This window comes from Betta splendens, chromosome 24 (assembly GCF_900634795.4).
Source record: "Betta splendens chromosome 24, fBetSpl5.4, whole genome shotgun sequence".
In the NCBI taxonomy this organism is placed as follows: Eukaryota; Metazoa; Chordata; class Actinopteri; order Anabantiformes; family Osphronemidae; genus Betta; species Betta splendens.
Genome location: NC_040901.2, coordinates 3194891 through 3218267, shown reverse-complemented (window position 1 = coordinate 3218267; position 23377 = coordinate 3194891). Strand labels below are relative to the sequence as shown.

At 40.8% G+C, this 23377-nt stretch overlaps 1 protein-coding gene across 2 annotated transcripts in view; it reads left to right on the top strand.

Moving 5' to 3' along the window:
• The first annotated feature begins 4197 nt into the window (after positions 1-4197).
• cnih3 (cornichon family AMPA receptor auxiliary protein 3) overlaps positions 4198-23377 on the top strand; it is a 48203-nt gene continuing 29023 nt past the window's right edge. The window contains exons 1-2 of one of the 2 annotated variants that reach the window (XM_055506401.1): positions 4198-5044; positions 18567-18635. In XM_055506401.1, coding sequence (XP_055362376.1) covers positions 4910-5044; positions 18567-18635 — 204 coding nt within the window. In that variant the 5' untranslated portion in view covers positions 4198-4909. The remainder of the gene's footprint in view (positions 5045-18566; positions 18636-23377) is intronic. The other variant, XM_029141086.3, reaches the window with a different exon arrangement.

Genomic DNA, 23377 nt, shown 5'->3' with positions numbered 1-23377 from the left:
GAGTGAAGTGAGTTGCCATTTAATTTAATGGTGCTGTAGCCTTAAATGCAAGAAAATATTCTATGGAATTATTGTCTATTGTGTGCATTTTGATTGCATTCATTTATTTGGTGAATCTAATGCTCACATTGAAAACCTCTATGATGGAGGTGAAGAAGACATTTTAAAGGTTTAAAGGTTGATCTCAACAGAGTTTGAGGTCGTTCCAATTATTGTGCATTGTTCACTCAGGCCCTAAACCATTGCAAGCCTGCTATCAAACTCTTTTGATGACCTTGTAAACAAAACAAATTTTATTTCTAATGCATCAACTCTTATTGATTCCATTTCCCTTATTAAGACCAAGGCTTTGTCAGGGCGGAAAAGGTCAAAATACTGACTCAAAAAAGAATATGCAGACAATCAGTACACAGGTGGTGACAAAACCAAACTTAAGGTTCATTTGGATTTATACAAAGAAAGTGTTCACTATAGCAACTATAACCAAATATTTAGGAAGTCAAGGAAATAGTGTTTCATAGAGGTTATCAATAGAGGCAGGAATTATGCCCACACTTTGTTTTCTGTAGATCAGTCCCTCTTCAACTGCTACCCAAAAGCTTACGCAATGATTTTTGTAGCATTGTTTGATAGACTGGAAAATTAGCACAGCAATAAAGTCAGTTGCAAGGTCTTAGCAGAAACTATAAATATTACTTACAAGTCTATGTGCAAATTTAGTCCATATGTGCAAATTGTATTGTATTTGTGCATGATGTATAACAGAATAACAGCTACAAACATTTTACAAGTGAGTTTGTGCAAATGGTATTCTGGACAATAAGTGTGTCACAACCGAAAACTACATTCTGTAATGGCTTATGTCCTAATACTCATCAATTAGTACATTAATGAGTGAACTGGTTCACTGTGGTAATGGATACAGTTCAGTGTTTGCAGGAGGGAAAGTCGGGGAGCAGAGTGGGGAGTGGGGTTCAGCAGGGAGGGGTCAGAGTAGAAAGTAAGTCCCCCTGCAGTTTAAAGGCCTATTGCAGCTTACTGTTACTGAGAGATGGTTAAGAAGTTAAAGTCAGCTTTATTGACAATACCACTTCATTTGTACAAATATACACATACATACTATATACACATCATCTATACACATAATATAACCCATATGGATTATAATGGCATATAGTTAAATATGAAATATAGGCATGTCAAATTTTGTACAGATATATATAAGGCTTGTGTGTCCAGTTTATCAGCTGGTAAAAGGTGAGTCACCGGTATAAGGACACTGGTGTGGCTGTGTGTATGTGTGGTAATGGTGGTTATTTTGTTCAGGGACCCGGGAGGCTGACAGCTGATTCCTCAGGAGAGGAGCTTGGTAGCTAAAGGTTCTACCTCTCATTCTACATAATGAGAAAAACTCTGGGACACTGGTGTCAATCTCAAATCCCAAAGATCCACATTCCTTGCTGCTTTTCCAACTGTCTCTGCCAATTACCTTGATCAAGTGTGTCAGTTAGGTTTTCCAGCTGTTCATTGACTGAACACACCTGACCACACCAATAGTAGCTGAGGCAACGAGAGTAGCAGGACAGGAGAGATCAATATACTGTAAGTTCTTCAGCTCATCATAAGCGTCTTATACCGCATTTATAAGTGTGTAATAACACATTGATGATTGTGCGAAACCAAGTGCCTAATAAGATGCAAAAACTGTGCCGGAGGCCCAAATGATTTTCACATCTTTTAATGAAAGTCCTTATCATCTCATCATCTATGGACTCCACAATTTGATTTCATTGAATGCTCAACATGGTTACAAGGGGAAATGTTGGATAAAATGTACACATGTACACATTTACAGTATAGTTGTGTAATGTGTGTGTGTGTGTGTGTGTGTGTGTGTGTGTGTGTGTGTGTGTGTGTGTGTGTGTGTGTGTGTGTGTGTGTGTACTTGTATGCTGTATATACAGTACACAGTATCATGGTATCAAGAGTAATTGATAGAGGAGTAAGAGTGATTTGGCAGTGGTATATTGTAATGCAGGTGGATTGCAAGCAAGCTGGCACAAAAGACAGGTTGAAAACGTCTGTGAAAACCTCAGCCTGTTGGCCAGCACATGCCTGAGCACATGTCCAGGGATGCCATTAGGACCAGCAGCCTGGTGACCAGAGGGCCTGGTGGTCTGCAGAGGGAGTGGTCGTGTTGCTGTCTCCTTGTTGTCCTGCTCAAAGTAAGCATAAAAGCAATTCACTGTACAGTAGCTCATTGAGGCACAGTAGGAGACATCTGTGCCTGTTGAGATGAGCTTGATGGGCCTGTAATTAGTAATAACCTCGATACCCTGTCACGTGTATCAGACATGTGAATTAGGTACAGTAAGTGTTCCTCTACCTTCAGCTTGTACAGTAACTTTGCTTAGCTCTTCTCCTGGCTATACTCAAGGCTTCTGAATCAGGTGGCGATCTGTTTCTGTGTTGTCAGTATTGGAGATTGATGCAGTCCAGCACAGAGGAGGAGGTATACTGCATATGTTAATGTCACTATGAGAGCCACCTGTAACTTGGAAAGCAAATACTGTATATAGTATAGTACTCCAGACTGTGTTGAAACTTGTCCTGAAGTACAGACTCTCTCCCCGCTGGCCACACTTTGATGGTCTTCATTAGCGGTTGTACATGTTGTACAAGTGGTGTAGGTATAAAAATCAAACAGGGGTTCCTTTTGTGTTGCAGGAACAATTATGAATCTTTGATGCAGTACAATTACGGTATACTCACCAACAAAGTTTTCTGTTACAATACACTGAACTACAGTACAGTAAGTAACACAGTCTTATGTGTTACTTACAATTAAAACTTCCCAGTTATTGTATAGTTCATGTGACAAGTGCTAAAACTAAGATTGGAAACCGTTACCTGTAATATTCTTATAACCTCAATGATGGGAAGTGAAAATCACCTTTTGATAGGAAACACTGGACCTTAAGGTGTTTATATCGTACTGTAGTGGCTGATGTTACTCTTAACAATCATTGTTGTATTTGTTCAAAATAACTACCACTGTTGTTCTGATCAAAGGTGAAGCATTAAAATGTATTAGTTTCCTGTGAAGTATTGCGACCACTAAGGTCAACTGGGATGGCGCTTCAGTGTGTTCAATACCAAAAGCAAAGTCAAGCGACCTTCAGCTATATTATGCTCGTCACTTGTGGAATAAACCTCCAGAATAACCAACCTGAGGTCTGCTCAAAATGTCAGCCAATTAAAATATGAAATACTGTACTTTGCTGCTGCGTTAACATGTCTTGATTCTCATTTTAGTTCATTTTAATGGCTTTTGCTTTTTCATTTTTATTTTATATTATTGTAATTTTATGGCCTTGTAAAGCAGTTTGATTTGCTTTATGTATGAATGGTTCTACACATACTGTACAGTATAAATGTGCTGACCCTTTACTCAGGTCAGGCCTAACATCAACTTTGAGAAGTCCAAACCTGGGTGAGGATTGCCAGAACTCATTTCATGCTTGACATAAACAACTGTACAGTGTACAGTAAAGCTGTTCAATCAATTAAAAAAACTCCCTGAACTCAAAAATACATTTTTCATTGAGAATTACTCGTCGTGATCCTTAAAATAGTATTTCACACGATTTTATGTGCAGTTTTCTTGTCATCATAACAATTATCATCCACAAATCTAGCGCTCCTCCTGAAATGTACCTGTCATTACACTACAGACAAGCAAATAAAGGGGATCAAAAATGCCAGCTACAGTTAAAAACAATCTGGCGTTTTCTACATAGTGTTCAAACATTTCCATTTGTGCTGTATGTATTACTTTGAGGGATTCCAGCACCTTTCAGATTCTCTTCCATCTCCACCAGATCTTATAGTATTTGCAAAAGGTTGACAGATATTTAATTTGAATGTATTTCCAGGTATCTGAACACAGAATTAAGCTGTAGGTGAATTTCTGATTTCACAGGCAATTTATATAATCGTCAGAGAGTGGCGCCAGTTGTACGTTTTTAACAGACAGCGCCGTAGCGTGCAGTGTGCACTGTATAGGGGATTTTCCCTCAATAATCACGTCCTGTAGCAATAAAAGATGTTCGCCTCTAAAGCTAAATAATTCATTCTGTTTGTTTGTGTGTGTGTGTGTGTGCGCGTGTGTGTACATTATTTTTAATCAGGTGAAAATTGCCTTCAGTTGAAACACGGGATCGCCTTCCGTCTTTGAGAAACCGTCATTTTACTGAACACAGGTCTAAGATAAAGTTGAAGATGACACCACAACGCTTTGCACCAAAACGATCACACACAGTAGCACGAGGCTGCACATCCACACGCACGGGCGCGCTCTCCTCGCGCTCGCGCGCGGAGACACACTGGGCGCTGCTCTTTGAAATCCACCTGTCCGCGTGTCTTCCTGCGCCGCTCAGCCGCTCACAGGTTTGACTGGGAAACCAAACAGCCGTTTATTAACGCCGTGCTCGCGAGGAGCTGCTCCCTCGGCGTCGTCGCGGTGCAGCAAACACAGCAGGGCTCCTTCTGCGGCTGCATGAATGGATTACCTAATTCCCCTGTCCGGAATGGTTTTGCGCAGAACCTCCTCACGTCAAATTCCTGGGAAATTCCCGTTGCTTTGCTGTGATTCCATCAGCATTTTCCCAACACTGTGTGTACACTTATCGCTGACCATGTCACGCGCACTGATTTGAGACCAGCTTTTGGCTTCAGGTGCATTGCCGCCGCTGGCTGGATGCAAGACTGATCATTTTTATATCCTTTGTTTGTTTTTTTTCCATGCAACAATTTGTGACAAATACTGTGAAGGGCAAAGTCATGGTGCCGGTACCGCCTCAGCTTCTCTTGGCTTCGTGAGAACTTTCTTCCGTTTTTTTTCCTTTAGATGTTTGTCAGTGGGCTCGAGCTTTTTTGGGGATTATCTACGTTTCCCCTTTTAACTATGTTCACTTTTGCTGCCTTCTGCTACATGCTCTCTCTGGTCCTCTGCGTGTCCCTGATCTTCTTTGCAATATGGCACGTAAGTACCTTACGCATCTAGTGTGTTTTTTCACCTAGTATGTTTGATAACTAATAATCGCGGATGCATATTTGTGCATTTCAGACGCGCAGGTGCGATGTTTGACTTGATTAAGACTGTGGAAATGCCCCCTCCCCACCCTCCACTGCGTAACGGCACAAATATCACGCCGGCAGCACCGAGCACTCGTGCATTTCGAACGTGGCTTTTACAGTTTTCCACTGTCGAATCGTCGGTTTCCTTCACCGGCGCACACCTGTATCTTCATCAATCATACATGCATGCAGCGCAGTCGCCTGCGTTCTGATTTGGTGTACGTTAGACGTTGGTGCTGACCTAATTTGATATGCAGAGATCAATTATACAGCCTGCCTTCTAGATCAATTAGGAAGCCTTTGTGTTATTTTTGCTCTCTGCTCCCCCTGCTTCCAACCAAGCCTTGGTTATCCAATGTGCCAATATGACTGTGACATTTAAATAATCTAATAATTTGCTCCCAAAGCAACATCTCCATCATGCAGAGCCTTATGTAAAGACAGATTTGGGTCAGGGCTTCCAGCATATATCCCTGGGTATGGCTCGCATGAAAACAAAATCAGACCTGATGCACTGACTGATCTTCTGGCAATTAACGACAATAGACAATGTGCCTATCTGTCAGACAGTGACCCATGCGTCTGCTCACAGAGCAAAAATAAATGCAAAGCATGCTTCACGGCTAGAAGAAAACACATATGTTCTAATTCATAATACAGGAAAGAAATCGGTTCCCTCAGTTTGATGTAAACACAGCATTGGGGGAAGGATCACATTAGAACACATCATTCTGTAGCTTCAACAATAATCCACATCCCAGCAGGGATTTTCCATTCTGCTTAAGATGGCAGAAATGAGTGGAGATGCCTCCTCCACTGATTCCCCTTTCACGGTGACTTACAGGCGTGCTGCAATAATAGTCTGTGGCTCCGTACTGTGAAGAAACATAATTAAGGACAGGCTGTGAGACAGGAATACATAAAGCTATGGACGAGAGCAGGAAAAACAGAAGTGAACATTAACACCCAAATTCTGGGAAATGGTGTTTGACACTGTTTCTCTAACATCAGTCCCATTGGCAGGTGCCTCCTCTCACTGTTTACTTAGTCTTCATTTGGTCTGTGTTTCAAAGAACTGGTCAACAGTGACAAATCCTTCTGTCATTGTTGCCACATGATCAAAAGGTTACTCACATTGAGCATGGCAGCAGCAGCAGCAGCAGCAGCAGTGCCCTGCTAATAAGAGAAAGAGTGCTGAGTCAGTTCACCCAGGCAACAAGAGTGACTCAGTTTTCTTAATTGTCAAGCTATAAATAAATTAAGCCAGTGTAAATGAAATGAAAGGACGGAGACTCTGAAACTGTTCATCACATAAAAAGGAAGTAAGGTTTGTAATATGGGGCTCTGACTCAAATGCATTACCAGGCCTGTCAGCACATACAGTATGTATGCACCTAAGTCACAGAATGACACAGTGCCTGACTCCACACTTTACTGAACATCAACTGGCCACAGCCAATCAAACCATATGTTGTCAATGAAAGCAATAAGTCATTTGTGTTTTTGTTTTTATTTCTGATTAAGCAAGAACTCTCACTGAACCGAACTCCATTACTATCATTTACACACACACTGTACAAAAATAGGATGGACCTGTGGTCATGCCATAATTATTTTTCTGGACAGGAGCCAATGGCACGGAGTGGCATCTATTGCAGTATGTTATTATGCATGCTGCTTATGCTTGGGTTTGGAGCCGGTCAAAGGGCCATACAGTACATGGAGACAGACAACTATCGACCCTCACTCACAACTCAGAATCACCAGTTCACCTGACTGCATGTCTCTGAACAGTGAGGAATCTGGAGCGCCCAGAGAGAACCCATGTAGACTAGTGCAGAACATGCAGACTGCACACAGAAAGGCACCTGGGCTTGCCAGGAGGCTGCACACGGGCCCTTGTTGCTGTGAGGAGGCTGTTTTACCACTTGCCTATGTAGACACCATGGCACAGATATGGATGATGTTAATGTTCCACTAAAAAAAACCCTGAATGTCCATGAGTCATGGCTGGTTTTCTGTGAGGTCTTTTTTATTATAAGTACAGTAGTTATGTTTAATAAAACTAGTCACTAGTGACAGGGGGTAAATATTAAGACAGAGACAAACTATGTGGCCACACATAAAGACACATTATTCCAACAGGAACAATAATGTTTATAAGCATGTCGCCGCAGTGTGGCATGTCACACTGCAGGATATAATAACACTTGAGCAGTTAATTTCCAACCAGATGGAGCAATCGACAAAATCAATTTTTGAGCACAAAAAACACAGCATGGCAGCCCTCATGGGAATCATTGTCTAAGCCACCGCAAAGCCTTTTTAATGAACATATGCTGTGAACTGCGACCTCCCTCAAACTCTGTGGCTCTACGCCTCGATGGCCCCACTCTGCTTGAGTGATCCTCCTCCTATGTAACCGTTGCTCCTAATGTGCTCTCGGTGTCATTAAGGCTGGGAGTGAGCCAGACACTCTTTTGGTGCACATCTGATAGATGGGAAAGACCTGTGGGGCAGATATGATGAGGCTGTCTTAGCCGCATGGCAGAGGGCAGGATGTCAAATTGACATAATTTACTTTCCCCGTTGGGATTTACATTGTGGCAGCCTCAGTATTTAAGACATAGAAAGCGTAGATACTCTAGCTATGAAAGCATACAATATTCTGTGCGGAAGGAGCCACAAAATAGAGTCAACTTTAGCCAGCGATTAGCTTAGTGTAAGTCATTCTTTGGCTCATAATTCAATAGATGTGATGGCTAGTACAGTATGTCTTGGCGCATATCCTTAGATTTTTTAGAATCTCAGCTTTTGTTTGAGCTGTGATTTATTTGTGTTGCATAAAGTATCATAGCGGTAGAGCCACAAATGCCTCACATGCTAACGTTAGCAGCTAACACGGGTTATTTTATTGGTATTTGTCTGGTATAGTCAGTCCTTCAAACCCCAAAAGGACCAGAATAGGTTCAAAGGCAGACCCTATATACATATATACAGTATACATACATTCATTTGTAGTATGGAGAAGGGACATGAGACTGGGATTATGCAAAAAGTCAGTCTTAGTTACTGAATATGTTAGTTGACTGATTGATTGAGACTGAGGACTAATTCCTTAATCCACTTTTTCAAAAGTTGTGTTTTGTTGACCTAATGAAACTAAGCAGGGGTGCAGGAACCAAACCCAGCCACCACTGGGTGAGATCTGGAGCTATCATAAGCTCTCATTAATTATGCACCGTGTTTAACTCTTATGACCATTCTAATCATTCACACAGAACAATCGTAACACACTATCACTTTCTCTCTCTATCTTCTGATGATAGAGCAAAATAGGTTGTTGACTGTAATGAAATTGTAGGGACAGAGTGGTCAAGCCTAAAAAAGGAGAGGGCAAATCATAGATAGGTGAAGGATGACTGATGCTGTATCTGATGAAAGGATGACAGAAGATTCAGGAGTGATGATATGACTGAAAGAATAGGGGAGGAGAGGAAAGAGAAACTCACTGACAGGGAGTTTAAACTCTAGCAGATTGCTCCATATAGATGACAGTAGCAGAATGCTAAGTGATGATCAGACACAAAAATGAAGCATACAGCAAATGCAAAGCTGTGGGCTGAAAGCAATGCAGATAAGCAGAGATTAAAGGCAAGCAGAAATGAAAAAGGAGTTTGTGCATAAAGGTTGAAGTTTTCCTGCAGTGCATGCTTTTTTTGAGTGTCACAGCATAAAACACAAACTAGGAAATACAGAAATAGTTAAAGTAATCGCGGGAATTTTTCTTAAGATAAAATCTCAGTGTCTACCACATATAATGTAATAGGTCAAATTATTGCTTGGTAAAAATGTGCACAGCACCAAACTTCCTTGGTGCTGTACAAAACATAAGCTCTGTTGTTATGCAGTATGATATATAATGAAAATCTATACACGACAGAATAATGATTCAGGATTCAGGCCTTCTGGGCTTCGTTATGCATCCAGAACACAGGGCCACACTGATTCTTCATTGTGCTCCTCGTGCAGCTTGAGCTTAAGGTGCCCTGGTAAGACATTAGACAGATGTATTTCCCCACAAACAATGCATAGGGCTTTCTGGCACCAGGCAGCGGAGGCTAATGATGGAGGCTATCAGGATACAGCTAGGGTGGTTAAGCATTGATCCACATGTTCATTACCCCTGCTGACTCCTCATTCATCATTGTGACTCCATTGTTTCCGTTGTTCCATTACACTTGAAGGATTAAATGGAGAGTTTTTATCCCCTATTCTTGGTCTAGATAGTTCTTTACTGAGTCCTTACTAAAAACGCTTGATTTGAAATCGTGCATCTGGTTTACTTTTCTTATTTATAAATCTGTCATTCATTCTTTTCTATCCTCTGGCTGAAGTGCCTGTTACAGAAAGGATTTTACAGCTTACATACTAAACAATGCATCTGAGCGGAAATACAATAATGTGCGCTAATTTAATCCATATAAAAGTCATATACCTTTTTGCATGCAAATTTAAGCACAGCGATTTGCAATACTTCACAGATCACTGGATCCATCATGTGCTAATTAGCAGCTGTGTCATCCATGTGCTGATGACAAAGCTGTGGCCCACATTTAAACCCAGAAGCCTGAAACATGAGCTAAGGACAATGAGTCAGAAACCCTGGGGAAGGCCATCCCTTATCAATACACCAGTTCGCCTCATCAGCTTCACTCTCAGGCGATTTGGGTTCCTGTCAGGAAAGCGAGCAGCTTTCCTTATTGATTTGGTGACTTGAATTTATGATTTTTAGAGGATTTGAGATGCTACACTTACAATCTGCTGCCTCTCAACCAGAACCTGAGAAGAAGAGCTCTTCAGCCTGCAGCTTCTGCTCAAAGACTTTAAGGTGTCAGCACATGTAAAATCTATATTTTCAGCATTCTGGTACATTTCTATGATTAAGATGAAAAGTTACAGACACCTTATTGAGGCATCAAGGTCCAATTCTTTGGCATTATTTAGCATGAAAAAAGCATGTGTAGTATCCTTTAGGCTTCTTTACATCTGGCAGGGGACCAGCTGTACACTCTCATGGTCATTGTGTTTAACTCACACACCCAGCAGATGGTCTTGATCTCATCCATCATCATCTCTAGCTGTATCTTTGCACCCATTCCAGGACACAATCATTATTAGTTAATTATTAAACATTAAAAAATTTATTTTATTTAAATTTATTAATTTAAATTTTTATAAAGAACCTTATTTAAATAAAGAGAGGTTTGTTAAAATATAATCAATAACGATTTAGTTAATAAAGTAACAATGTTGGTGGTGGTGCAAGATTGGCTTATCTTAAATGGCCAGATGAAAATTACTGTTACTAATTTTGGCTTTTGACTTATGTCTCTTGCTCTGCCCTTGCCTGGTTTATTCACTCAGTCAACAGCTAGAAAAGTCAGTTGACAAACTGACTGGCAGAACTATATTAATGCCACATAATGCATTGCGTTGCATTAATATAGTTTTGCCAGTCCTACAAAAGTATAGTAGTCAGTTTACTTCAGAATGCCAATTCTCCATGAAGGCCAACGTTCAGAAAAGGCTTATTTTAAACATATGCTTTATTGATGCAGAAACAAAAAAATATAAAAAGCCAACTAGCCAAAATCTAGGTAGTACTTGGACTAAATGGACCTTCACAATACAGCTTGCCTGCCAGTCCTATTTTTTGTCAGGTTAGAGAAAGACATGCCACTGGAAGGAACGTTTCCATAGTAATCTGCCTTCTGGCACTGATTTTTTTTAGAACAAATGCAAATAGTATCCTGCAGTAATGTCACTGCAGCATAATTTCTCTGGCCAGTCAGACAAAATGATTACAGTCATCTGGTAAATGTAATAACCAGGGAGGTTGCTTGTGTAGTTGCATACTGTATATGTACTGACAGCTGATTCATGCATTTGTAACATGATATGGGTATTTTCTTTAAAAAGACAGCGGGAGCTGCTTCATTTGATCCTGCCACAGTAAAGAAAGGGGTTAACCGTGGTAGCAGCACTAATTATCATAAGGGAAACTGCCTTCTCCCACTGTCTCCCACTGCCAAGGTGTTCAGCACAGATATAAGCCGATGGGGATGGGAGCATGTTAGTGATTAAAACACAAACCCCCTCTCAGCCGTTGACCCCTGGGAAACCTGTGGGACAGAGGTTATTTGATTAAGTATAATGTCGTAGACGAGAAACAACAGGAAAACAGATGTTAACAGGCAGGGACAAATGCAGGTTTAAAATAGAAGCTAACCGTCTGAGCCATCCTTCCTTTCACTGCTTTCAGACACAACCTTAGTATGCAAAGCAGGCGATCCCTCCCTTGGTGACAATCTTTGCATATGGACATCTCTGTAAGGCATCCAAAATGGTCCTGTGCATTGCCAATAGTGCTGATTGCCTCTTCACACGCTCAACATTTGATTATTAAAACTGGCTGTTAATAATTTAATCACAAGTAATAAAAATCAGAGCAGGCTTTCTCACCAGACTCCTGCAAAGATTCTACTTTAAAATTTGTAATATTCCTGTTGATTGCGTAGAAATAGATTCACTGTGGTGCAGCACTGTTAAAGTTCTCATTTCTCCGGATGAGATTTGGCACCATCTTAAATGGGTTTTAAAATTTAGAGTCAGAGGCTTGTAAGGAACAGTTGTGCAAAAAAAAGGAACTACCCACATTCATATAAGTTTAAAATCCAAATGAATAATTGAGACAAAACACTGAATAATTAAAATGGACCTTGTAGTGTTTCATGTTAGGGTGGTGGCTCCTTTAATTACTGTTGTTTTAAGATAATAGCAGAATGCCAGGATGCTACATGCAAAAAAAAGTGTATTTTGTACTTTTGATTAGTCACAGCCTACACTACTGTAACTAAGAGTCTGTCATTTAACACAAATTTCTTTCCAGTCAATAAGCGCAACAAAATAGGCCACTGCCATTTTTTTAGCCATACAAGTTCAAGCCACCTTCAGTGCCTTTACACCACCTCGTTACACTGATTGTATGGTTATGAATATGGTGAATATGGTTGGAGGCTGAGGGCATGTCAACATAAATAGCTCTGCCGTCACTGCCTGATTTTTCTCAATGATGTAAACTATTGTAACAATAACATCATACTTTACAATTCAGATCATATAGAGTAATGGATTTGATTGTCTGTCTAACTATTATAACTAAGTAACTAATAGAGAACTGGCTGCTTAGACAAACTGCTTAACAAATGGCAGGACCCTATTACTCAGACTGTGGTTAATAAACAAACTTGTCAAAATCAGTTTGACAAAAGCTGGGAGTGAGAGAAAAATAATCCAATAATTGTTAGTACGCCTGGGTGGCATGCACCAACCTGCCGAGGTAAGAGTGGGAGAGGTGAACAAAAGCAAAACAGAGAATAATTCATGAACAGTACAACTCAACCCCCCAGCAATGACCTAATCAATATTAATTAATTAACATTATTATATTAAGACTAAGACTGAATCCGCAGTGAAAATGAAGCGGATTGCTCTTTTCACACAGACCCAGGCTTAAAATAAATGTACAAAACTAAAATTCAGGAACAACTGAATGACACCGAATACTAGGTAGAGTATTACTATTAAGCAGAATGCAAACAAAAGGGTCGGACAAAGAAACGACCAGAACAAACTTAATCTACTACATGTAACAAGGAAGCAAACCCATAAGGGAAACCAGAACCAACAAAAAGTGAGTAAATAATGAGTTCCTAAATACTCGCGTAGCATGAAGTGCAGGTGTAAGTGATTGTCAATGATTAAATCAGACAGGAAACAGGAACAGAGAATGATGTATGATGGAGGTGCACTGACACAAACCAAACACAAGCGTCTTCATCAGGGCAGAACAGGAACAAGCCCAAGGGATGCTGTTATAGGATCCCACCATTCTCATACTGTTTAACAATGCCCACATACAGTACCAGGTGGAAGGCTTTTCTCAACCATCCTTCTTTTGACAGTATGAATTAAACAATGGCAACTGTTTGTTTGCCAAAATTTGCTGCATAGACTTGGCAGTTGATCTGTGATGTGTGCTGAACTTTGAGTGTGGTTTGAACAAAAATCAGCAGCGGCTCCAGTGCATCATGTTTATTGGGGAGTTACAATGGTTTGATGAAGCTTGGATCCGAGGGCTTGGAGCGCACCTATCGTTAGACAAGGCAGCGCCTGAGCCACTGGTGCAGTGTGAGCACATGTCTGTCAACATGATGAACAATGAACTGGTTCAACACAGCCTTAAGTCTTTGATGTGTTAAACATTGGATGCCATAAGGCTGAATCAGAGCTACCAGCATCATCCATGTGTGGTCTCTGTGTAAAGACTATAGTCAATAAGCAAAGGCACCTTGATCCGGGGACAAGCAATAAGGTAGCATTGCTGTCGAAAGTGGCATTTTTTGCTCCCTTTCCCTCACTCTACGCTCACCCCCACCCTCACGCACACACACACACACACACACACACACACACACACACACACACACACACACACACACACACACACACACACACACACACAGCAAGGTGTCAGTGCACTAGCAGACACAATCTGCTTGATACACAGTTTATGCAGAGTTATGTGCCAGAAGCAGAGGGGGCCAGTTTTCTTGCCTGCCTTTGCCAGCTAACCTTGACTTCAAAGCAGTCTGCTAAAGTGAAGCTCTGCATCAAAATAGGAGCAGATTTACAGAAGCGGAATCCATAGTAGTTCCCAGTAGATCTCTGCAGTAATCCTCCCCATGAATATGTCATAATATGAATTTTGGTTTCATGGTTTTGTTCCCTTTTTAGATGAAGATACAATAATGTGTTAGGGAAGCTATGCACTAATGTTATTGTTGTACAGTACAGTAAATGCAGTGGCATTGCCACAAAAAGTGTGACAACAACACCTGCAATCAGTCAGACTTACAGTAATTGTAGGATTAAGGGGCAATAAGTGATTATGATTTTAATTAAAGCAAAACAGTCTGAGGATTTTAGCAATGCCCTCGCTTCTCACCCCTCCCGTCCTGTTATGTCATTCGTCTCACATAATTTGCATATCTTCCTACTTCCTGCACAGAACAGCTGTAAGCCGACAGCATTGCAGTATGTGATGAGATGAAGTTGAGGACCTTGTGACTAGCGTCAATGATTTGGCGTTCACACAGTAGTCTACTGTGGTTTACAAATGCAGGTTACTCATTTACAGATGAACTGAAAACTGTTGTGTCTGGTTAGAAGCAGAGCAGTTGATGATGATAGCAACCATGCTTATACTGTAGTTTCAGTATAACAGAGCCCCGCTGTCAAAAAAGAAGAAAAAAGAGGTCTCTATCAGTTTTACCACAACGTATATACACATTTCACGTTAAAATATGGCTTTGTTAACTTTGCAAACTGAGCCCCAGTTTAGACAGCTGTGGTGGTATGAAAACACAGCCAGGCTCAGTGTTTGATGCTTGATGCTGTGTCAGCTATGTATGAGGGCTCCCTTCCTAGAGTAGTGAATTTAGTCCTGGTCACCGCTCAGCTGTGCAGAAAGCATCCCTGCAGTGTCCATACACATACGCACCATACACTGAGGCAATCAGACTGACTGACTGTAGATTATATTATAGAGCAGAATATATTTTCACATGAATATATTCCAACAAAATAAACAACTAAACATCGATATTAGGACATGAGACATGAAAAATGCAGTTGGCCTAAAAGTAATAAGGAAATTACGAAGGACCAATATAATACCATCATTTTTACTGAGTCTCTTACAGTAAAGTGATAGAATAGAAGAATATGACAGTAGTGGCAAGCTATAACTGGGAACGGCATAAGCTGTACAGTAAATGAATTGTCATTGTGTCTGACTGTAGCTACAGAGAATTGAGTGTAATATCCCCAGTGATCAAAAACTGAAGGACACCAATTGTGAAGATAAGTCTGGGAGGACTGAAGACAGAGAGTGCTTTTTGCTTGCCCACTCAGAAATCCACCCCAAGAGCACTACACACACACACACACACACACACACACACACACACACACACACACACACACACACACACACACACACACCAGCCTCAACCTGTGTGTCTCTTAAGCAGCTCCTCCAGGTGTTGTCTGCTACAGTATGTGTGTGTTAATGTGCTTAAAAATGACTGACAGGAGCGACAGTGGGTGGGATTACTGTAAGTAAGCCCCACTCACATCCCCCCACAGACAGACTCACATCCCTAGGTGGATGTGTGTGAATAAGTGTAACTCAGAGAGGACGTCATACTGATGTGGTCAGGTTGCTAACTTACTCATTCATCCTGTCTTCTGGGCCTAGTCGTTTAGTCAGTGTAGCAAGTTGACTAGTCCACACAAATAATGTTGATGATCCTAAAGATTTATAATAATAATTATTATATTACACAATATATTGTTAAGTTATATTGAAAAAAAACTTGCAATTGAGGAAGTCAAAGTAGAATGATGGCATTAATAGAGGTGTGATTTGTCAACCTACGTCAAGAAGTATTTAAGTTGTCTAATACTTCCCGCCTTCTTAGATGTTTTCAATAAAATAATCACAAATTTGTGATACCAATAACTTCCCCCAATCAACTGTGCGCGTATCCAGGGTCCCCTGCGGCCTGTTGTACTGTATCATGTATGCACAAAAGCCTGGCGTAATGACGAATCCACGCCTAAGGTAATGCATCAAAAACTACGTGAAGTAGAAATGTGCGTAGATCTGCGGTAGCTTCTTGGCTGTCGTAAGAACTTTTGCACAGCTATTGGTCCATTAGCGACACAAAGAGGTGAAACTCACGTGAAAACGATCATTAGTCACAGAAGAAGAACGATAAACAATATACAGCCACGCATCTATAATTAGATGAGACAATATAAATAACATGCACAAACTGGTGCATACATATATTTTATAACAACAAGTCTATCCAAGTTAGAGGATCTGTTAAAGGCGCCCGTTCTTGGGCATATAACTCTCTCTTTTTAAACTGGTACCCAGGCGAGAAGCTTCGCAGCCAGCGCACATCCAGCTGCTGACCATAGGTCCATGGTTCCAGCCATGGGGGCGGCCAGAGAGAGCTGCATACCGGTCAGATAGTCAACTCTGTGCCGAGCCATGCCAGCTGTGTGAGACGCAGTCATCTGTATGTCAGCAGGGAATATCATGTTCTCGAACAATGGTTGATTGGGGCAACGTTAAAGCGCAGTTTGCAGTGAGAGCTGGTTTACCTGATGTAATCGAACCCATCAACTGGACACGTCGCTATAAAAGCACAGTCACAGGATGGAACATGAGTCGCCAGGAAACATTTTTATTTCATCAATGTACAAAAAATCTTTGACACGCCAATGCAACTATTGTTACAAACTCTGTATTTTTAAACTGGTACCCAGGCGCAGAGTGACGAGAGAGACAACTAGATTGCATTCAATAAGAGTCCAGGATGAAGGCAGAGGCAGGATACAGTTAAAAAGGAACGACATTAGAACAAAAAATGCTGCGCACTAAACAAAATAACTAAAGAGCATGGCAGCAAATTTCTCAGGCTAAATGACTTACTGGCTTCTAGAGGATCGCTGGTGAACTGAGACTTCACACATGTGAAGGTGTATGTGTACGGCAACACACCAGCAATTGGAGCATGCCTTCAGTGTGGTCTAAGTACTACTGGGTTAATTAATTCATTCCTCGCCCCCGATGCTGGTACTGCACCGGTGAACATAAAACTCCACCCCTAGCCCCACCCAGGGGGCGGGGATTAAACCCCAGTAGCTCCAGCAACCCAAACAACACAGTTATCACATGCAACTCGTGGAAAAGCAATGAGTTCAAGTTTAGTGGTGGATGGATGACAGGTCCCAAGCTGTCACGGAAACTGATGACGCCGATGCCCTCTCCCGTTGCTCCTGAAACAATGGTGGCTGATAACCGTAGGCTGCTTCGAATGGAGAACACCCCAAGGCAAAGGACGGCAGAGAGTCATGGGCGTATTCTACCCAGGGCAGTTGCTAGGCCTAAGTAGACAAATCCACTGAGGTCATACAACGCAACATGGACTCGACCTCCTGTTTCATTTGTTCTGTTTGGCCATTCGTCTGTGGGTGGAACCCTGAGGAGAGAACGACAGAACTCCCAAACAAGCACAAAATTCTGACCACACGAAACAAACTGAGGGCCCCGGTCTGATAGTATATCTTTGGGGAACCCGTGCAACTTAAAAACATGCTCTACAAGTACTGTAACTGCCCTGTCTCTTTAGCGGAAGAGACTATCGTTAAAATTACTGACATGCCACCATACACCGATGGTCCTGTAAGTGAGTAAGTCTGGTGCAATGTGTGACCAGGGCCCTGAAGGCACTGGTAAGGAGCGCAACAGGCCGGCTGGTGGCCGGTGCGGAGTCTTGCTGCAAGCACAGATCCTGCAGGGCCCCCCGTATCTCTTCACGTCACCGTGCATAGTCAGCCACCAGTACCGCTGAGAAATGAGAGCAAGAGTCAGAGAAACTCCAGGATGACAGGCCAGCTGAGAATCGTGTCCCCACTTGAGCACCTGTCAGCGGAGACATACTGGCACAAACATACAATGATTCAGAACCCCCATAGGCACAGGCTGAGAATGACAAAAAGCCCTTATACGATCCTCCAAATCCCAGCGTAGGACCCCTACCTCCGCATGCGGCAAGATCTCAGAGGCTAATTCAGAGTGGCGCCGAACCAGCAAGGAGGTCGATGGAGCAGTCATATGAATGGTGTGGAGTCAGCGAGGTCGCTTTGGCTTTATTGAAGACCTAGCAAAGGTTGTGGTACGTGTTGGGTTCGGCCTCCAACTTCAATGCACGTCTCCTTCATGTTGACCTGGCCACCCCCTGCCACTAGCAGGCAGTTTTGCAAGTAGTATGGGCTCCACTTGATCACCCTCGTCTCTGTCCAACTCAGATGTGGACCATGCAGCTGCAATTGGGGCAATCTTAATAAAACTGGTAGATCAGGACAACTCTACACATTAAATACCAGACTCTCTTCATGGTCACCAGAGACAAGCAGGTTAACAGTTTCTGTTCGGTGAGTGATCTGATGTATCAGCTGCTTGTCCAGTGTTTTCCTTTTAACAGTCTTACAAAGTTTGTGTAATGTAATGCCTAACCTCTGGGCAAACCCAGTCAATAAACGCCATTATGTGCTGTACAGCACCAGTCACCACCAGCAATGCCTCTAGGACGGGTGGATTCGTCGCTGCTTCTCTTGCTTGTTACACTACAAGCTAAGAATGTTAAAGCTACAGTACATGAGGCAAGAGTTTATTTTGTCTCTCTGGTAAAAAGACATACCTCCTCTGTCTCTCTCTCACTCAGATAACAGCATTTGATGAGCTCCAGGCTGACTTCAAGGTGCCGATTGATCAGGGAAATCCACTCCATGCGGTAGGCTTTCCTTTACTTTCCTATTTCCTACCATACTGTGATATACTGTGTGTTCACATAATGCCACTACTGCTCCATTAATTTTAAATCAAGTCGCTAGCAGTTTTTTTTTGCCTTTTTCTTCTAATTCCTCACAAGCAGATTTTTGTTTATATGGAAAGGTGCCTTGAATGTCTGTAAGACACCATAAAGCAATTTCCAAAGGGCACTATTTAAGTGGGGTACTACAGGTAACTGTTACAAACTTGCAATGTCACAATCCAAAATGGCGTGTTTCCTGAATGTTTCTTTTAACCGAGTCAGAGCAGACAAAAACTTTTTAGAAAAAGTTCTGGATAAATGAATCTGTTAAATTTTAAATACACAACAAAATAAATCCAATAATTCAGCCAAACAAAACCAAAGAAGTAAACACAACCTGGAGGACAGAAATTATTCACTCAACTTAAAAATAAATAAATAAATAAATCAGGGGGACAGCAGCTATGGAGGAAACAACAGCTACTGTAGGGAACTATGGTTCAAGAGCAGGCATGGTCTAACAACTGACCTGACAAAACACAATGCTATTGTACTCTGAACCAGTGGTCCCCAACCTCCTAAACATGGACCGGTAATGGTTAGTGGGTCAGTTCTGATTCTGAACAATGTTTTATTTTGAAAAATTACATGACATTTCTCCATTAAATTTACCTACGACTCACACTTTATGCATGCCAAGACGCTTGACATAGCCTCGGTCACGTCTTACCAACAACCGCTACTGTACCTTCTAAAACTGGCTGCTCTAGCACAGACAATGCAGACAGTACTTGAAACATGGACTTGTTGTGACAGGTTGTTCCCACGCACCAAGCCCACTCTGCAAAATATACAGCAACCGGCTCTAATGAGGCAATGAAGCCTTCAAAGCTGGTTTGCCACTTGGAGACCAAGCATTTTACCTGTTACACGATGTTACGAGGACACTACTAATAAAGTTGCATCCACAGTGGATTCATGTGTGTTATTACATTTAAAATGTTAGTTATTATGTTGGTCTTATCATTTTATTTTGTTGTACAATATATTTCCACCACACCCTAAGGACCGCTCCATGAAAATATTCTGTGACTGGTTCGCGGTGCAAAATAACTGTTAGGGTTAAGGTCTAAACACGTGACTGACAATGTTGATGGTCACAACATGAGTTAGTGACAGACATGACCTAACACAGTGTTTTTCAAATAGTGGGACAATGCCAGGGGGAACGTGTGACCCTGGGGAACATGCTTGATGCAGGTAGTTTTTAGCACTGAATGAGACAGACGTAGATAATGAGACAAACATACAGTAAGTCTCGAAAGTTAAGACGAGGAAATATGACCAAGCGTATGTAGCGCCAGGCTTCACTGCGACTACGGTGGGAGACGAGGAAAGACCGGTATGTTTACTGTGTCTAAAAGTGTTGGCACATGAACATGGCACACGACAAAAATATCCTGAGATGCACATGGCAAGGCGTACATGACAGTAAGGCGTGAAATTGACAAATGCCTGGTAAACTACAGCAACAAGAGAAACTTAAAAACAAGTGCAGGCAGAAAAAGGTTATTAACTAACACCACTAATATGACAGTGTTTTCATCATGGTTGCAGCATTTACTAGTGTCGTCCAACATCCTAACATTCCAAAACAACAGTTTCAACAGTGGCTGTGTAGAAAACATGATACAAACAGTGATTCAATTAGTTGTTGATGACTGACTAACCAATTAAAGTACTAATCGTCATGAACAAGAGGTTGTAGATCAGGAGAATAAAGAAGAAATGCATGGTCAAAACAAGTGTTTGGCTAGAATACAAAAATAATAAGACATTCTGCTGTATAATATAATATAAAGTTCAGTATGATTTTGAATATCCTAAAAAAAGACAGCTCCATATCTCTAAACTATTGCAGGGCAATGCCTGCAAAAAAACAAAAAAACAAAATACACTATGAAAAGTCTATGGTTCATAAATTCCAGGACTCCTATTTCTTTTCCCCAGAGTACAGTGGTAGTGCTTTTACCAACACAGCTGGTTCTTAATAATGCATGGATCTACAGTACAGCACACACTGTTAATTTGGAGGTGACTTTGACTTAAGCACTTTTGGTCTGTATAATTTTTAAAAGACTGATTTGTTCATGTGTAAAATGATTACTCGAAGTCTTCAGCATGAAATCTCCTTTGAAAAAAACCCTGAAATTACTTAATCTAGACTAGATTTCACCACACAGTGTCACTTATATTGTCATATTTGCATATCCTTAAGCAGTGCACGTATCAAAAAATCCACTGATACAGAGGTATGAAATGCTCAGTTTTGTTTTCTTTCATAGTCTCCATACCATGTATGCTCTCAGTCATGGAATGACAATTTTTTTTTTATATTATCCATTTTATTTAATACATTTGTTAAATTGTGACAAATCACTATTTACAGGCATCAAAACAAAAATTTGAATGTAATAATACAGGTAGATTTTGACTAATCGATAATTTTGAGTTTGCCATAAATGAAATCACCTAAAAACATTTGTTTACCAACAACTTTGCGTCAATGATCAACAATGCGATCCAATCCAGAAAGTGAAAGAAGCATGGCAAGTAAAATAATCCTAATACTGTCTGTACCAGCCTTCCTGCATATCATTGTTAAACATTGTTTGCTAAATTAACAGTAGTTAACATTGTGTGAAAATTTTAAAATTTCAGTGAAATTTTAATTGAATTCTAGATATTTTACAAAGCCATTTCTATAGATGCTTCAAGCCAGGCTTTTAATAACACTATGACTTGTTATATTTTTATTGCTAAGCTTACAGCAAGTTCAATACACAAAACTCAAAAGCAACATATTAAAGCAATTTAGGATGGATATATTTGACAATGTATCATGTTCTAATTGATCTGCAACAAGATGTTACAGTATGTATATACAGACAGTATATCTGTCCATGGGTTTCTAAGTAACGTAAAAATCATGTACTGGAGATTTAAACAAAGAGTAAATTAAAATTTGGCCGCATCATTATACTGTAATGCTTTTTACCTTATTGGTACATGGGTATTCACACTCAAAAGCCTTAGCAGCTTTGCCGATGATGTGAGCAGAGTTAGCCTTAATTACAAGAAACTGCATTGCAAGTTACATGACTGAGGAGCCAAATTGGGGTCATGCCTTTTTAAAGTGAAAGAAAACATATCATTTAAAAAAAATACAATTTGAAATGTTAAGGTGCTAAAAATAGCTTGACAGTGATATAAACCAAACAAAGAAGTCATGACAGGTTAAGACTCAATACTCACCAGAGGAACATTTACAGGACAAATACCCTTGTCTATATATATCATCATTAGCAGTTAATTGTTCTGTCATTTTTATACAGTATGAAGCAGTCCTTTTAACAAGTAATTTGACACCAGTCATCTGGCCGTTACAGAGTATTTGCTGGAAAAACACAGACCATGTGGACATTGTTTGATTTGGAGGTTTTGGAGGTCCTACCCCTCCATTATATCTCTGCTTTCCTTTTGATCATCATGCCACACTTGCAGGTTAAACAGTGTTGGCCTGAAATGGCTACGGTAAAGGATAAAAATACCATATACTGTATAGGCCAAGAAACATCTACAGTAGTTTTAATATGAACAGTAGCCCTAGTGTTAGTTAAAAGCCATTTCATGCTACATTCTGTATCTCTTAAAATACAAATTAAACGTATGTTAACATCCTCACTGCTGCATATTTCAGAAAGTGAAATACAGGCCACAGTGTTGGCAGTGAATGTTTTGGAATCTGACCTTCAAACACATCCTACAGCATTTTTAGAACACTGTGCAGTTCCTCTTTTACTGTATATGGCCAGCAGAGCAACAGTGGTTGTAATGCTAAATTTAGCATTTGTCACTTCAGTCCAATATTCATTTCTTATTTGTCCACTTGATTCTGTCTCTTTCCCTGATAGGTTTAAAACTATTTGTTTCACAATTTGCACCAAGGCTGGACATGAGGAGGCTGAATTCCCTGCCCGCTCTGCCCCACCTTCGTTAACACAAAGAACCCATGATTACCTCATACACACTCATAACCACATCAGTTTCCTTATCCCCCTGCATTGACTCACTGTACACTGCATCAGGTCATAAACTGCACACCCTAAAAGACTCTTTAAACCAAATATTGATACATTGTAGGTCTTGCACATTAAATCTATGACATTCTCCAATGAATTAAAATTAGAAAAACGAATACAGTATACTGTATACGCTCTTAATGTAATAAAACATATATCCATCCACTCTGCTGAAAGTATTTAAACAAGGGGTCATATAATATTCGCTTTAGATCAATACAGTATGTGATTTCTAAACAGCCAGTGTTCTTCATTGTCCTCTGTGAATTGGCACTGCTTCCTGCTCCACAAGGGCCAATGCATTCTGGCTGCTACAGCATAAACTGTGTACTGATTACAGCTACTGTATACTACTGTATACCTATTAGCAGCCATAGAGTACTGCCTCCATGAAGCAGGCAGCAGTGCCACCTCAGTAATAAATGCATCTGTATAGTTAATATTTGATGAAGATCAAGAAGGCTTGGCATAATCACAGGTTTTTGTGTCAGCATTGTGGCAATTGCTGATTTAAGCATTTTATAGCTTGAAACATTTGGTGATAATGTAGTAACTTGTATAAATGTGACAAAAAACAAA